This window comes from Ctenopharyngodon idella, chromosome 7 (assembly GCF_019924925.1).
Source record: "Ctenopharyngodon idella isolate HZGC_01 chromosome 7, HZGC01, whole genome shotgun sequence".
NCBI lineage: Eukaryota > Metazoa > Chordata > Actinopteri > Cypriniformes > Xenocyprididae > Ctenopharyngodon > Ctenopharyngodon idella.
Window position 1 is genome coordinate 31,459,045 of NC_067226.1, and position 15,951 is coordinate 31,474,995.

Consider the following 15,951-nt stretch of genomic DNA (forward strand, 5'->3'; position numbering starts at 1 on the left):
TGGTGCTATAAAAAATAAATAAATAATAAAAGTTATTGCCATGCAACAGTCAGCCCGATTGACTAAACTGGTATGAGATGTCTTTGTCCAAGGTGCTGCGATTGTCTACAAGGACATTCGCGTATCTCGTAAAACACAGCCGCCGTCGGCCAATGAGTTTCGGGCAGCTGCCAGACAAGGTTAACAGAGGCCGATCGGAACGAAACTCGCTGGCCCTGTTTGACTCACGGTCCTAGAGGCCTGTGAGAAATTCAAAAGAAATTGGCCACTGGGGGGGGCGCCTTCGTGTTTTTCACGTGTGTAAAGGATTGTATATCACACGATTTTTCACACACGCCCACGACATTCATACCACATGGTAGAACTCCTCATTCTGAGCAACTTCGCTGTCCACCGAATCGTTCGTTAAATATTGGAGATTTCAAAAACAAACTTTTGCAAACTAGTCCTAGGTTTTTGGCTCAACCTCAATAACTGTTAAAAATAAAACACATATTTCCTTTGTAAATTGCCTGTTTTTGCAGTAAATGGTCTTTTCCATCTCTGATCAAGGTGGTTACAGGCTTGCTAAATAAAACATATAAAACATATAATATAAAACATGTAACGCATGTGCTTAAAGTCCCCGTGAACCAGAAGTTGCAAACGACTTTTCTCCAGTGTTGTGACGTACTTCCAAGTGAAACGGAATATTGAATAGAGGGCAGGGTTTTACCTTAGCGCTCCTCTTCTCCATCTCTTCCTCATAGCAGACTAACGGTTGGAGGGGAGTCGTTTAAAGGGTTAGTTCACCCAAAAATGAAAATTCTGTCATTAATTACTCACCCTCGTTTTACACCCGTAAGACCTTCGTTGATCTTCGGAACACAAATTAAGATATTTTTGTTTAAATCCGATGGCTCCGTGAGGCCTACATAGGGAGCAATGACATTTCCTCTCTCAAGATCCATAATGGTACTAAAAACATATTTAAATCAGTTCATGTGAGTACAGTGGTTCAATATTAATATTATAAAGCGACGAGAATATTTTTGGTGCGCCAGAAAAAACTAAATAACGACTTATTTAGTGATGGCTGATTTCAAAACACTGCTTCAGGAAGATTCGGACCGTAATGAATCAGCGTGTCGAATCATGATTTGGATGGCGTGTCAAACCGCCAAACTGCTGAAATCACGTGACTTTGGCGACACGCTGATTCATTGTGCTCCGAAGCTTCCTGAAGCAGTGTTTTGAAATTGGCCATCACTAAATAAGTCGTTATTTTGTTTTTTCTGGTGCACCAAAAATATTCTCGTCGCTTTATAATATTAATATTGAACCACTGTATTCACATGAACTGATTTAAGTATGTTTTTAGTACCTTTATGGATCCTGAGAGAGGAAATGTCATTGCTCCCTATGTAGGCCTCACGGAGCCATTGGATTTAAACAAAAATATCTCAATTTGCGTTCCGAAGATTAACGAAGGTCTTACGGGTCTGGAACGGCATGAGCATGAGTAATAAATGACAGAATTTTCATTTTTGGGCGAACTAACCCTTTAAGCGTTTTCAACCCAAGCCGTCAAACTGACGTCATCAGGGAAGGAATGCCATTCCAGACCGGAAGTAACTTTTCAGATTTTGATTAAAGATTACCACGACAAACAATTTTTTTTCTGTGTATTAACTTGCATGGATTAATTGTTCACCACAAGAGTAGTAATGTGCACTAACAAAGTAAATAGGGTCAATTTTGATTTCATGCTGACTTTAAAAGGCCTTAAAGCACTTGAACCCTGATAACTGCTGCTTGCAGCTACATTTATAATAATTATTATAATGACTAAAATGCTTTTAATTGACACACTTTTTATATTATTTCATATACAATAAAATGTGCTATTTGAGCTGTAAAGTTGTCCAAATCTGTCTTTTAGGTAGAAGAACTTCTAGTAACATGTCCACACAAAACTTAAACATTTCTTGTATGTTTTAACATTAATCCCAGTGTAATAACTTTCACCTCAGACTTCCATAAGTGCATTTATATGTACAGTCTCTGTATGTATACGTGTTTGTTTTTTTGTTTTGCAAACTGACAAACAAGTCAATATTATTTATGCATTTATTTAATTAATATTATAATTTGTCTACCTTAAATTTCTATATCCTATATAGTATAAAAATAAATTTCTAACACAGATAAACTATACAGAGCAGAGCAAAGAAAACACAAAAATACACGGTATAAAAATCCATTTAGAATACTTAGAACACTTAGAATTAATAATGGTTTGAATAATTTTTCAGGATCTCTTCTTACATTATAAATGCCTTTTCTGGTCAACATATGATTATAACTATATTGGGAAATGGTTAATGAACCTACAATAAAACAATGGCTGCATAAATTGGTTGATTAGCAGATTACAAGTAGATCAAGTTCATTTTCTGTGCTTATTATCACTTAAAGGGAAGCTTTTTTTCCTCCGTATTGGGGGGGCCATTTTTAACCCCAATTATGAATGTGTGGGGTAACAACCACATGGCTGTTCTCCCATGAGAGCGAGTTACTCTCGTCCATGCCAAAGCAATCACGTTTTCTGTCCTCAGATGATCTGGCAATGACTCCATCCATCCCCCCTGAATCCTTCCACACACACACACACACACACACACACACACACACACACACACACACACACACAGCTGGTCTCCATTCCTCGGCCTGCTAACACTCACACACTGGAGCAGTTTGTCACTCAACTCCCTACAAGCTGCAAGTCTTTCCTCTGCCTGCTAGAAACACACATCCTTCCACCACAGATGGGTTGAGTTTGACTGAGACGCGATATGAAGCTATACATCTCTGTCTGTATCTGATGCACACTGGGTATTCTGGCTCAAGCACAGTCTTGTCTAATCGCTGGCTATGTTCAGAACGAAATACAAAGATATTAAACTGTTTTCAACATTGATAAGAAATCATCAAATCAGCATATTAGAATGATTTCTGAAGGATCATGTGACACTGAAGACTGGAGTAATGATGCTGAAAATTCAGCTTTGATCACAGGAGTAAATTACATTTTAACATATATTCAAATAAAAAAACAGTTACTTTAAATTGTAATACTATTTCACAATTTTACAGCTTCTACTATATTTTTGAACAAATAAATGCAGCCTTGGTGAGCATAAAAAAGACTTCTTTTAAAGATATTAAAATTAACAACTCCAAACTATTAGCATATAAGGTGCATACACGGCATACTATTTTAACTGTATTTTTTCCCTGAGGTTCACTTATAAGGTTAGTCAAGGTTTCTGCATCAAAAGCAGCAATCATTTAGTTTTTGCAAAGTCGACATTCTCTTTCCAAGGAGTAAAGCATGCATTGTAGCGTACAGTAAATGTTCATAGTCAGTCCATGCTGAAATGTGCCGCTCAAACTGTTATTAGTAGCAGTATGTGATCATGCGTATAAAAATAGCACTGTTGTCACATGATGCAACTCCCTTCCATGTTTAATTAACAAAACATTTAATTGATATGGACCATTCAAATGTTTTTGTGTCACTACAATTTTATTCATTTATTTATTTTTGAATGAAGTCTTTTCTGCTCACCAAGGCTGCATTTATCTGATCAAACATACAGTAAAAACAGTAATATTGTTAAATATCATTAGAATTTAAAATAACAGTTTTCTATTTGAAAATCCAGTCATCAGTGTCACATGATCCTTCAGAAATCATTCTAATATGCTGATTTGCTGCTCAAGAAAGTTCAAAAGAAAAGCATTTACTAGAAAACAGTAAAGATTTTTATAATTTTACAAAAAATACTGTCACTATTGATAAATTTAATGCATCCTTGATGAATAAAATAATTCCTTTAAAAAATAAAACAAAACTGTAGTTTGGAATGGATATTATGTGAAAAGTGGTTAGAAATCAGCTAAAAAAATATAGTAAAAGGAGACTTTTTTATTGTTTCAGGCAAAATAATAATAATAATAAAACAATATCAAATCCAAACTATTCAAATAATTGGTATCAAATAAAACCCCTAACCCTTAATATGACCACACGCCTTTTTAGTAAGCACCGCTAAAAATAGTACAAGTAGTATGCTAGTTAGTATGCCATTCTGAACATTCCCCATCTCAAAACCAGTGACTTTCCCTCTTAATCTCTGTCCTTCTGTTCCCACATGGCCCTGAAACAGCTCTTTCATTCTCTCTCAATCTTCTTTCTGTAGCTCCCTCCGCGCAGAGCGGCATTCATTGATCTGTGCGCTCTCCGGCTGGAGGGGAACTTCCCTTTATTTCATTGGTATTCCAGATGGAATTACTGTGCATTTCCTGGCAGCCGAGCGGTTTGAGGGGGAATGGCAACTGAATGGATATGATTTCCTCTCCTTCTCGTTCCCCCTTCCTCTCGCTCTCTCCAAATCCTGAACTTCGAGGGAACTCGAGGCACTTCCCTCAATATCTCGGTTTTCAGTAAAAACAGGTTGTGCTGGCCTGGGTACAGACATACTTCTCAGCTGCCTGACATAGTTCTGGCACCGTTGCTTTCGTCGACAGCCAAGCAATGACAAACATGCAGAGGAAAAAAGCGGATCAGACAGAGCAGGATAATCCAGCCCCGAATCATGCAGGCCAGGGTGGAGAATCGATGGCATTTTGATGTCCTTGAATCGCCCGAAACTTGAATTCACAGATACACTGATTTCTATACGAGTCTGCTCAGGTATACAGCGAGCGATTTTGGCACGCTCGGCAGGACACATGCGCCACCCTGCCCGATGATGGATGATAATAGGATACAGATGTCGGCCCTCATTTTACCACAGAACACTTAATGTGTTACACCTTTGAGATCAGAGAGAAAACGAGGCTTATGTAGTCATTTACATTTGCTTTGCATGGTCTCCCGTGTTATTTGGATCCAGACCCAAGAGCCCGTACCACACAATTACCAACACCAGGGCTGGAGGGAAACGATTACTGAGGGAACGCTGAAAATGTTCCAAAACAACCTCTCAGACGAGAAACAAAGAGCCGTTACAAATGCTAACATCCAGAGACATCAACAGCCCCTTTCAATCTTCATCTTTGAGATCACAAAAGGTTAACATGGATTTATTTTCTATTAAAGGTTTTAATATGAAGTTTAATGGATGTTTTGTACTGGCTGATGCATCAAAACTTGGATGGGGATGAGCTCACATGTTCTTCGAGGCTTCAACTCTGACATTAACTTTAAAGTTCTTGCCAATTTAAGTAATAGTTAATCCTTATGCAAAACAGTAGCGTGTGAAATACAAAAAGAGACTTCACAGAGTCCTTTTTTGTTAAAATACCATTTATAGCAAAATAAAAGCACCATAAAAGTGGTATTTTATGGTAAGTAAGATTTTTTTGTAATGAATACTTTTATTAAGGAAGGACATATTAAATTGATCAAAAGTTGGAAATTCTGGCTGATAATCAGTAATATGAAAACTCATATGAAAACTAGTGCTGAAGTGTATTACAAAATTTAATAATAATAATGATTTGAAATTGTTGAAATAACTATAAAAAATTTAGCTGCGTGCAGCGATTATCGGGGTTTAAGCAGTTTAAGGCCTTTAAGCACATGCGTAATAAGGTATTATATTTTATTTAGCAAGAATGTAAGCACTTAGATCCTAGATGGAAATGATCATTTACAGCCAGTACATGCAATTTACTAAGAAAAAATATGTTTTTTAAAGGTTTTTGGACAGTTATAGCGCCACCTATTGCCCGATCGCCACCACTTTTTTTTTTTATTTTTTTTTTTTTTTTTTTAGGTGTCCTCAGAGTGTGACCATACATATGTGTGTCAAACTTAGTGAAAATATCTCATTTCGTTTTGAAGTTATAGACACTTATATATATATATATATATATGAGAGCATGAAAAACGACCCACTAGCAAAATAAGTTAAATTCCCGTGAAAATAAGTCAACCACACCAAGTTATAAGCATTTGAAAATGTAGTTTTACCACTAGGTGGCGTTGGTTTGAAACTTCTCAGGCTCCTTCAGGGCATCGTGCCGATGGCCCATACCGAGTTTTGTTCCGATCGGCCTCCGTTAACCTTGTCTCATAGATGCTCAAACTTCATTGGCCGATGGCGGCCATGTTTTTTGAGATACGCCAACGTCCTCATAGACCATCATGGCTCCTTGGACCAAGACAATGCATTCCAATTTAAGTCAATCGGACTAACGGTTGCATAGTTAACACCACCAAGTGTCCAATCGCCACAATTTTTTTTACTGTGACCAAAGATTGAGCCCATACACATGTACCAAGTTTGGTGAAAACATCTAATTTCATTCAAGAGCCATTTTAGTAAAAGTTGCTTCGCCCACTTCATATGTTTTGGCGCCCCTTAGTGAGCGTGAATCAAAATTTTAACTTTTTTGTGATAATTTTTGATATTCAGTCTCCAGAGAACATTTCTGCACTGGTTTGGTTCCGATCGGGCAAAATCCTAGGACTAGTAAGCAAAAGTAGGTTTTGGACAAAATTCAAAATGGCGGAAAATTTTTCCAGGCACAAATGAAATCTGAGATATGCATGATTTTTTTTCCCAAACGGTTCAGTGGAAATCCCTGCCCTGCAACCAATTTCATTGGCTCAGGTTACAGTGACGGGTAGGTTTAGGGATCAGGGTTGGGTGTAGGCAATCGTTATTGTGATTGACATGGCCAATGAAATGTTTAGAATCGGCTTCAGGGCGGGACTTCCGCTGAACTGGTTTGGGGAAAAAAATCACGCCTGAGATATACGTTTTGTTCATCTTGAGCCAAGGATTCCAACGACATAAGGCACTTGAGTCCACCTATTGGCCGATCAGGGTCATACATTGTTAGTCTCTTCCCAAATTGAGGACTATCATCTGGCCAAGTCTCTAGGCCTTACGGTTTGGTCTGCACGTTCAGTTTTACGGCGGAAGAAAAATAATAAAAATCCTTACAATTACAATAGGGTTTTTAGCACTACGTGCTTGAACCCCTAATAAAATACAAAGATAATTTTTTTTAAAATTAGATATTCTTATATTTCTCTTTCTCTACTTTTTGTACATCATTTATATTTTTAATGACAATAAAATAAAATAAAAATAGTGATGTGCGATGAAAACAGATGTTTCAAATTGTAAAAAAATTTTTTTTTACAATATCATTGTTTTTACTATATTTTTGATCACATAAATGCAGCTTCGGTGAACATGAGAGATGTCTTTCAAAAACATTTATAGTGCTATTTATGAAGAAAGTAACAATTATATCTGTGATCGAACTCCTAGGTTTACCTGGGGGTGAATATGGCATTATGAAGGAAATTCTCAAAGGCTTTGCGGTAGTAGATATCGTCCTCGATTTGCTTCAGATCCTTCTCTGTTTTAGGGCATGGACAACAGGGGATTTTGTCCCGCCCCCCTGTTTCAGGATTGGTGGGTTTGGTGTCTTCGGTTTCTGTCAAACCCGTGGCTGAAATTCTGATGGGGATCTTCAGTTCTGTCAGGAAACAACATAAACATGGTTACATTTTTTTCTGTAGTGATCTGATATTATTTCAATATGCTCAAAATGTAAATTCTGAAAGCGCCACAGAAAAGCAAGAAAGAAAACAAATTAAACTAAAGTATGAGTAATAGTAGACTTCAAGAGCAGCACTAATAATATACAGACAGAGCTGAATGGTTTGAATATGCTGCACATTATTGTATTATGGCAAAGATTCATGCATTTTAAAGAGTTTTCAAATAGAATTTGATCTAGTTCCCTTAGATGCACAGACACTAGATGCTTCAGATGTTCTCAATAATATGTTTATCAGTTTCATGGTTAAAAGTTTGAATCGCTGTTGGGGAAAATGGTGCTTGGTTTGAGGGTGTAATTTAGACCGGACCTTTGGAGCAGTAGTTGTGCTGGTAGAGCTCATGGTCCTCGCCCTGCTGCTTCCAGCGGAGCAGGTAGTAGGTGTTGTTTCCATTGGGGGCCACAGGTGGAGACCACCGCACCACCAGCTTTGATGAAGAATTAGAGTAAGCACGAATGTCTACAGGCATTGAGGGTGCTGGAAAAGAAGAAAAAACATTTAGCAAACAAATGAATATAATTCCATTATAGTAGTCCATTAACATATTTAAAAAAAAAAAAAAAAAAACTTTGAGATAATGCAAACAAGTAACATTATGTGGCAATATAACAAGACAAAATAAACATATCCAATATATATTTGCCCATTTTTACCCATTCCTAAAAGAAACTTGCTGTTACAAAAAGAGAAACAACACTAAGAAGAATGCTGATCACGCAAAGTCATCCCATGGATTCTTTAAATTTTTTATGCAGCTTAATTAATCAGGTAATAAATCCTTTTTCATGGATGTTTTGATATTTTAACATAAAATGCCTTCTGTGGAAAAAAATGACAAATTAAATCCAGTTGATTACCTGATGGTTTAGTCCGAATATACACCACTTCACTCTTCGCCCCAAGATGCTGTCTGTCCTTGTCCCTGTCCCTGTCCTCCACAAGTAAAGTTACAGCTTTCACAAAGATGGCATACTGAGTCCAGGGCTTCAGCATCAACAGCTTAACACCCGGATTTTGGGTTTGTTCCTCCGGTAAGTCCACGTCAACCATGTTCCAGCTGTCCGATCCGCAACCGTCCTGACCATCAAACTCTGTAAGGTTCTGGAAAGGCCTAAGAGAGAACATAACAGCTATTTACAAAGCTGCTTAAACATTTTAACGGTATTGAGAAAGGCTGCTCAAAATATCAACACTTACGCTTCTTTGTAGTATACAATAAAACTGACGAGGTCTCTGGAATCGGGTGGTCGATAAAGTTCCCACGTCAACTCGATTCTATTACTCCTCGTGCTATTCGATATGAACTTAAGGGTTTTACTCCCACCTAAGAAAAAAAAAAAATGAATTTACACATTAAAAAAAATAAAACATTAATATGTATATAGAGTTTAAAATGATATTAGAACAAATAATATTTACAGCTTGCACGGTCTCCATTGTTGCGGAAATCTCCTTCCAAAAACTTCTCCCTAATTCCTGTTTTCACCCACATTTTGCGGATCTCGGACATGCAGAGTTTGGGATTCAGGCGGAAGTACAGTTTTCCTTTATGTATTGTGAGATTGTGCTGGGACCAGTCCCACAGAATTTGGAGATGCTGGTTATCCAAGGCAGCAAAGGCATACGTTCTGAAGACAACATAACAATAACAAAGAATAAGTGACAAAAACAGATAAAACATTCAAACATGCTTCATCTAGAGACAAATTATAATATACAGTAGGCTACCTACACACTGCACAGTTTAGGGAGTGCAGGACATTTAAAATGCAGGACTAATGTGCATGTCCAAAACTCAACTGACATACAGTGACAATCATAGCTACACTTTTTATCATCATGTAGCAATAACAAGAAAAATGGCTTTAGTTATTTTTAACTAAATATTAGTGACTGGAGGAATATTATCATCTGAAAAGAGAGATGCTAAATTAAGTTTCCACAACTTTTTTGTTTTACCAATGCATTTCCATGAAATTTCCATGATCTTCCAAGACATTCTAAATTATTGCTCAGCTATAAAATGTTTCATAGGCTAGAAATTGCTTTGTGTAAATTCAATCTCTATTAAACAATTTGTTTTTTATTTCAAAAGTCATCATTTAACTCAAGTTGTTTCAAACCAGATTTTTATTTTGGGGTGAACTATGCCTTTAAGAATTAAAAAACAAAAAACAAAAAAAACAATCACTTTAGGTAGATTGTACTTACACAAAGCCATTTCTAGTCCATGAAATCAATTTTACTATCGAATTTTTTAAAGATAATTTTAACTTTTCCAGGCCTATAAATCACAATTTCCAAATTCGCTGATATTTCCACCTTTTCTATTATCATTAGAAATTTTAGAAAATACACAAAATCATTTTAGGTAACTCTTTTTCTTTTTTTTCCCCAGTGCCCTTGTTACATATGTTACAAGTACTATAGTTACTATAGTAATTACTATAAATTGGCATAATTACACACAACTAACCCTAAACCAAACCCTAACCTTAGGATTTAGTAATAATTATTACTCAGTACTTAAATGTATAATTACAATGTAACAAGGACACCTTAAAATAAAGTGTAACCTCATTTTATATAGATTGTACTTATGTAAAACTATTTCTAGCCTATGAAACATTTTAGAGCTGAGCACTAGAAACATATTACATTTTATAGAACCTGAAAAAAAATGGTTACACTTTATTTTAAGGTGGCATAGTTACATTGTACTTACTCAAATAAGCAGCACTGAGTAATATTAATTACCTACATGTGCTTACTATAGAGTTATGGTAAGGGTTTGGTTTAGGGTTAGTTACTTGTAATTATGCATAATTTACTGTTATTACTATAGTAAGTACATGTAGTAACATGTAATTACGTCACCTTAAAATAAAGTGTTACCAAAAAATTACTAAAGAAGTTTTAGATTATTTCATGGCTTTTCCAGTACTATAAATCACAATTTCCAAATTCCGTTATATTTTCAGCTTTTTCATGATTGTGTGAAAGCTGTCCTTTGAAACAGTGTGTGTTCTCTCAACTGTAACATATAGTTTATCCATTGACCACTTCAGCAAAGAAACTTCTTCCATTGCAAGAAACTTCAGTGGCGAGAGACAAAATGGTGTCAAAAATTGTGAATTATTAGTCAATACACATACCTCCATCTTTTCATTAACAGCTAGACTGGTTTTGCACCACACTATGATTTAAAGAATATGCAGATATCACTATCTGAAACTGAGGAGTGAATTCAGATGTACAGTGCGAGTGTCGCTCCCATAAATACCTGAACTCGGTGTGTATGTAGCTGCAGGACATTATGGCCATTACTTCACAGGATATATATGCTGATGATTCACCAGAATTGACATAAATGATCATAAAAGATTAACAGCTTCAGTAAAAGCAAGCACTTCATCTGCATTGAAAGCAAGTGTTTCTCTTGACCCTACAGCACACCGGAAAGCTTTAATCTGACACACTCTGATACTCTTATATTTATTAGTTTAAAGACACTGTCAAGTCGATATAACACACATGCTCTATTTGCTGTATTTATCAAACAGCTATATTACAGTTCTGACGTTTGTTTGATGATGCATGTTAAAGGGAATGTTAAAGGAGCAGACTTATAAATGTTAAATATGTGGATGGAGGGCTTGTTTGTTTATATTTGTCTCTAAAAGCGTTCCCAGAGCTCAGTTTAGTCTTTCGTAACAACACTGCATAGAGAGGCATGTTTTGATGTGTCTTGAAAATGGGATAACAGTAAACAAACAGGGATTGAATTAAATTACACATTTCTTCTATGACGCACGGGACCCATTCGGTTTAAGGAAAAGTTTGATGTTAATTCCGTGTGGAATTTCGTAGATACATACACCCTTATAATCAACAATGCCTGACTCCCGCTTCATTGTAAAATGTCAAAGGTTTAATAACATAACCAGTAAACCACTAACCATTTGGAATAACAATTTTCTGAAGCACTTTTTAAAAGTTCTTTGACGGTTGGTTGAGTATGTTCTGTAGGCAAAAATAGGATTGACAAAATTGTAAATTTGTTTGTTGCAAATTTACAGGCAATGCAATTGAGAAGTTTACATTTGCTTGTCAATTGACATTAAAGTTGCCATTTCAACTGGCACAAGTTTTATAGTTAATACAATCTTTAAAAACGCATTGCACTAATTGTACTCTGATTTCCCTCAAAAAGAAAATTGAATAGAACAGTGTAAATTGTGTGAGTCTTGATTAGTAATATGACCCCTTCTTATAAAAGAGAAAAATGCTGGCCCTCGTCATCATCAAAGTTGCCCATCCCTGATACCGACATACAAAGCGGATTGAAAATTGGCAAAGTGTGGACAGACAAAGAGTAAAGAGTAAAATTTCCATCTTACTCGTCCCAAAGTTCCTCTCCATGGATGTTTCTGAGGCTCTTGAGGAAGGAGAGAGAGCTCAGGGTGTGTGATGAACGTATCTTAATGTATCCCGTCACTGTCTTGATGAGTCCCAGGAAGTTCTCCAACTCCGAAGCTATGTTAGCTAGAGAGATGGAAAAGAGTGTCAGTGAGCAGTACGCTAACTGCATCAGTCTTACAGAAGCTGCTGTGCCGCAGGTACTCACTGCCACGGCGGATGTTGATATGCAGGTTGCCTTTGATAACGGTGCAGCCCTTGAGGGACTGAGCCGCGTCCACTGAGTCAATGACCTTTTCATCACAGACCTTGTCACATAGGCCGTCACAGGCAGTGCAGAACATGCTGTCAGACACACAGGGACAAAAGGATGATCAGAAAGTGTCACCACAAAACCAACAGAGATAACCAAATTTCTCACTTTCACCTTATCATGTGACCTTCAGTTCAGTGAAAGCTGAAGTTTTTCGCTCTTTCCGACCGACAAAAGAACATGATTGGTTTGTTCCGAGTTAATCAGAACTGGGATTTATGAGTTTAACTAGGAAACATTTTTCAGTAGGGACTGCTTTGTCGGTGTACAGGATCTGCACAATTTTGTCAGATTTTTCTGCACCGATTGTGGGGGATGAATTCTGTATAATGGATTTTAACACTAGTCTTAATGGTAGCTGAAAGTATTATCAAATTAGTTTACTGAAATAAAATGTATTTATTTTGTCAAGTATTCAGAGAGCTGTCAATACTGTATTATTACAGTTTAAAATAAATGTTTTATACTTTAATATAATTTAGTGTAATGTATTCCTGTGATGATAAAGCTGAACTTTCAGTCTTCAGTGTCACATGATCCTTCAGAAATCATTCTAATATGCTGATTTGCAGCTCAAGAAACATTTCTGATCATTATCAATGTTGAAAACAGTTGTGCTGCTTCATATTTTTGTGGAAACCGTGATACCTTTTTTCAGGATTCTTTAATGACTAGAAAGTTCAAAAGAACAGCACTTATTTGAAAAAGAAATCTTTGGTAACATAATGTTTTTACTGTCACTTTTGATCAATTTAATGTATCCTTGCTGAATAAAAGTATTAATTTCTTAAAAAAATAAATAAAATAATAAAAAAAAAATGTACGGACCGCAAACTTTGCACATACACTTACCAGATTAAATAATAAAAATAAAATAATAATAATAAAAAAAATGCTTACTCAAATTCATGCTTTAAATTAACCCATTTTCACAAAATTATAACCATTTATTAAATGCATGCTTTCAAAATATGTTACAAGCCTTCGTACCTCTGGTTCCCATCGCGCGTGAAGCCGGGTGGACAGTCAGACATACACTCTCCTCCGTGGATCACGAAACGGTCATAATCAGGCAGGTGGACCTTGGAGCAGAAGTCCATGGTGATGCAACGCCAGCCCTCAAACTTGAACGTGCCCGCCGGGCAGTCCTCCACGCAGCGGCCCTCGTGATAGTAGTGCTGGCAGGCGGCACAGGCCCTGTCATTGTCAGGCACGGTGCAGCTGCCCAGACACTGGGGGTGGCAGCACTCGCCCGAATCAGTACACGCCCGCTGTCCACACCACTTCGGACAAACTGGAGGGAATCACAGGAAGGAAAATGTTGATATGAATATTTATGGGTTTGGGACAAGAAAACTACATTCAATTAAAAACTTTTAATGTATTTGTGTAGAAAATAGGTTCTGTCATGACAACTATTGGAGTGTTTGGCATAGGTAATGGGTTTGACAACATTATTATATTTGGTCTTGAAGGAATAGATCTGCTATACTGCTGCTGTTGGTTATTATTGCTGCTGCTGCTGGTTATTATGGCTACTGTTGCTGCTGTTATTGCTGCTGCTACTGGTTATTATTGCTGCTGCCACTGGTTATTGCTGCTGCTGCTGTTGATTATTGCTTCTGCTGCTGCTGTTGATTATTGCTGCTGCTGCTGCTGCTGTTGATTATTGCTGCTGCTGCTGTTGGTTATTGTTGCTGCTGCTGTTGTTGGTTATTGTTGCTGCTGCTGCTGCTGCCATTGGTTATTGTTGCTGCTGCTGTTGGTTATTATTGCTGCTGCTGCTGTTGGTTATTATTGCTGCTTCTGCTGCTGCTGGTTATTATGGCTACTGTTGCTGCTGCTGCTGCTGTTGGTTATTGTTGCTGCTGCTTTTATTGCTGCTGCTACTGCTGTTGTTGGTTATTGCTGCTGCTGCTGCTGGTTATTGTTGCTGCTGCTTTTATTGCTGCTGCTACTGCTGTTGTTGGTTATTGCTGCTGCTGCTGCTGTTATTGCTGCTGCTGGTTATTATGGCTACTGTTGCTGCTGGTTATTATTGCTGCTGCTGTCATTGCTGCTGCTGTTGGTTATTATTGCTGCTGTTATTGCTGCTACTGCTGTTGATTGTTGCTGCTGCTGCTGGTTATTATTGCTGCTGCTGCTGCTGCTATTGCTACTACTGTTTATTGCTGCTGCTGCTGTTATTTCTGCTGCTGCTGCTGGTTAATATTGCTGGTGGTGGATGTTATTGCTGCTGCTGCTGTCTATTGCTGCTGCTGCTGCAGAGCAAGTACGGGACTTGCTACTGCCAATACATTCACAGCACACTGATGTGAGCAAGTAAGACATGCTGCTGCTGTACAATATAGCGTATATGGATTACCCGTAGCAGATCTATACAGGTGGAGCTGGGGAAGGTGGAGGGTTTCTGAAAGGGCTGCATTGCTAAGGCAAATGCTAACCAAGTATTTGAAGGTTGAGCATGCAAGCTCATTGGCTACTGATACAGCAGGAACCAATTAGCTGTGCTCTATAGAGAATAATGTGATTGCAAGTAGATTGAGTTAAGGACCTATTAGCCTGCGTCATCTAGAGTTTCATGACAGAGCTTTGTGTTTATGAATCCATCAAATTAAAAAAACATCCTCAGACAATAAAGTTTGATTTTACAGCATTAGAGATGAAACTGTTCCATAGTCTCCTGCAATATTAGAAGGTTTATATCATTTACTTTTGTTAGATATTATTGCTTATGAGTAATTCTCACAAAGAAATGTCATATTTGACCAAAAAAAAAATTATTAATGTTTTTCTCATTCTCATACAGAAATCATTATGTTCAGGTAATGACTTTAAATTAAAACAGACGAAAAATTTTTAAATTAATTAAACACTATCAATCACAGTGTAAAAATAAACAATATACAATTATATAATATACAACTTGAAATAATACATATTTTTGCATTACAGTACTGAGAATTTGGTTGGAAAATGTGAAAATAGTCTAAATAATTTTTAGAAAATTGCTTCTTTGCAGTGAATTGTGAGATTAATGAGAAAAGCGATACACAGAGAGTGATGAGTAAAATTAGATCTATCTGCTTTGCATTCTGCTTTCAGATCATCAACTTATTTTAACCACTTTACAACATTCAGGAAGTCAAGTCTCAAATAATGCTCAAATGCAAGCTCAAATAAAGTTTGTTAATTTCATAACCCGGCTGTGAGGTTAAAAGCCTGGCTTAAGCCCAAGCGGTTTGAGGCTCTGAGTCAGGGTCGTGTGATCGCACGTCCTCTCTCCATTACTGTCTATTTCTTCTCAACCTTCGTAGTGTCTTTCAAGCTTGACTGATAAAGGTTGCTGCCAACAGCCCCAAGGATACGATGCTGTACAGTTCACAAACAAGTACAAGCACATACTTCACCAGAGTCAAAGTATTCTTTTATGTATACATTCCCATTTGCCAAAAAACTACTTTATCAAAACAAATGACCCAATCATCATTAAACGCATTGGCATGTTGAGAAAGACTACAGTATTATCCAACGTTAACTTGAGGCAAAGCTACCAAAGTCACATTATATACACAATTAAAAAAAA

At 37.0% G+C, this 15,951-nt stretch overlaps 1 protein-coding gene across 1 annotated transcript in view; it reads right to left on the reverse strand.

Moving 5' to 3' along the window:
• Positions 1-15,951, reverse strand: part of igf1rb (insulin-like growth factor 1b receptor) — a 99,436-nt gene that overhangs the window by 22,782 nt on the left and 60,703 nt on the right. Inside the window, exons 3-10 of the mRNA XM_051900605.1 lie at positions 13,356-13,659; positions 12,261-12,397; positions 12,034-12,178; positions 9,053-9,261; positions 8,831-8,957; positions 8,491-8,744; positions 7,943-8,110; positions 7,344-7,548 (exon numbers count right to left, since the gene is read on the reverse strand). Of these exons, the coding sequence (XP_051756565.1) occupies positions 7,344-7,548; positions 7,943-8,110; positions 8,491-8,744; positions 8,831-8,957; positions 9,053-9,261; positions 12,034-12,178; positions 12,261-12,397; positions 13,356-13,659 (1,549 nt within the window). The remainder of the gene's footprint in view (positions 1-7,343; positions 7,549-7,942; positions 8,111-8,490; positions 8,745-8,830; positions 8,958-9,052; positions 9,262-12,033; positions 12,179-12,260; positions 12,398-13,355; positions 13,660-15,951) is intronic.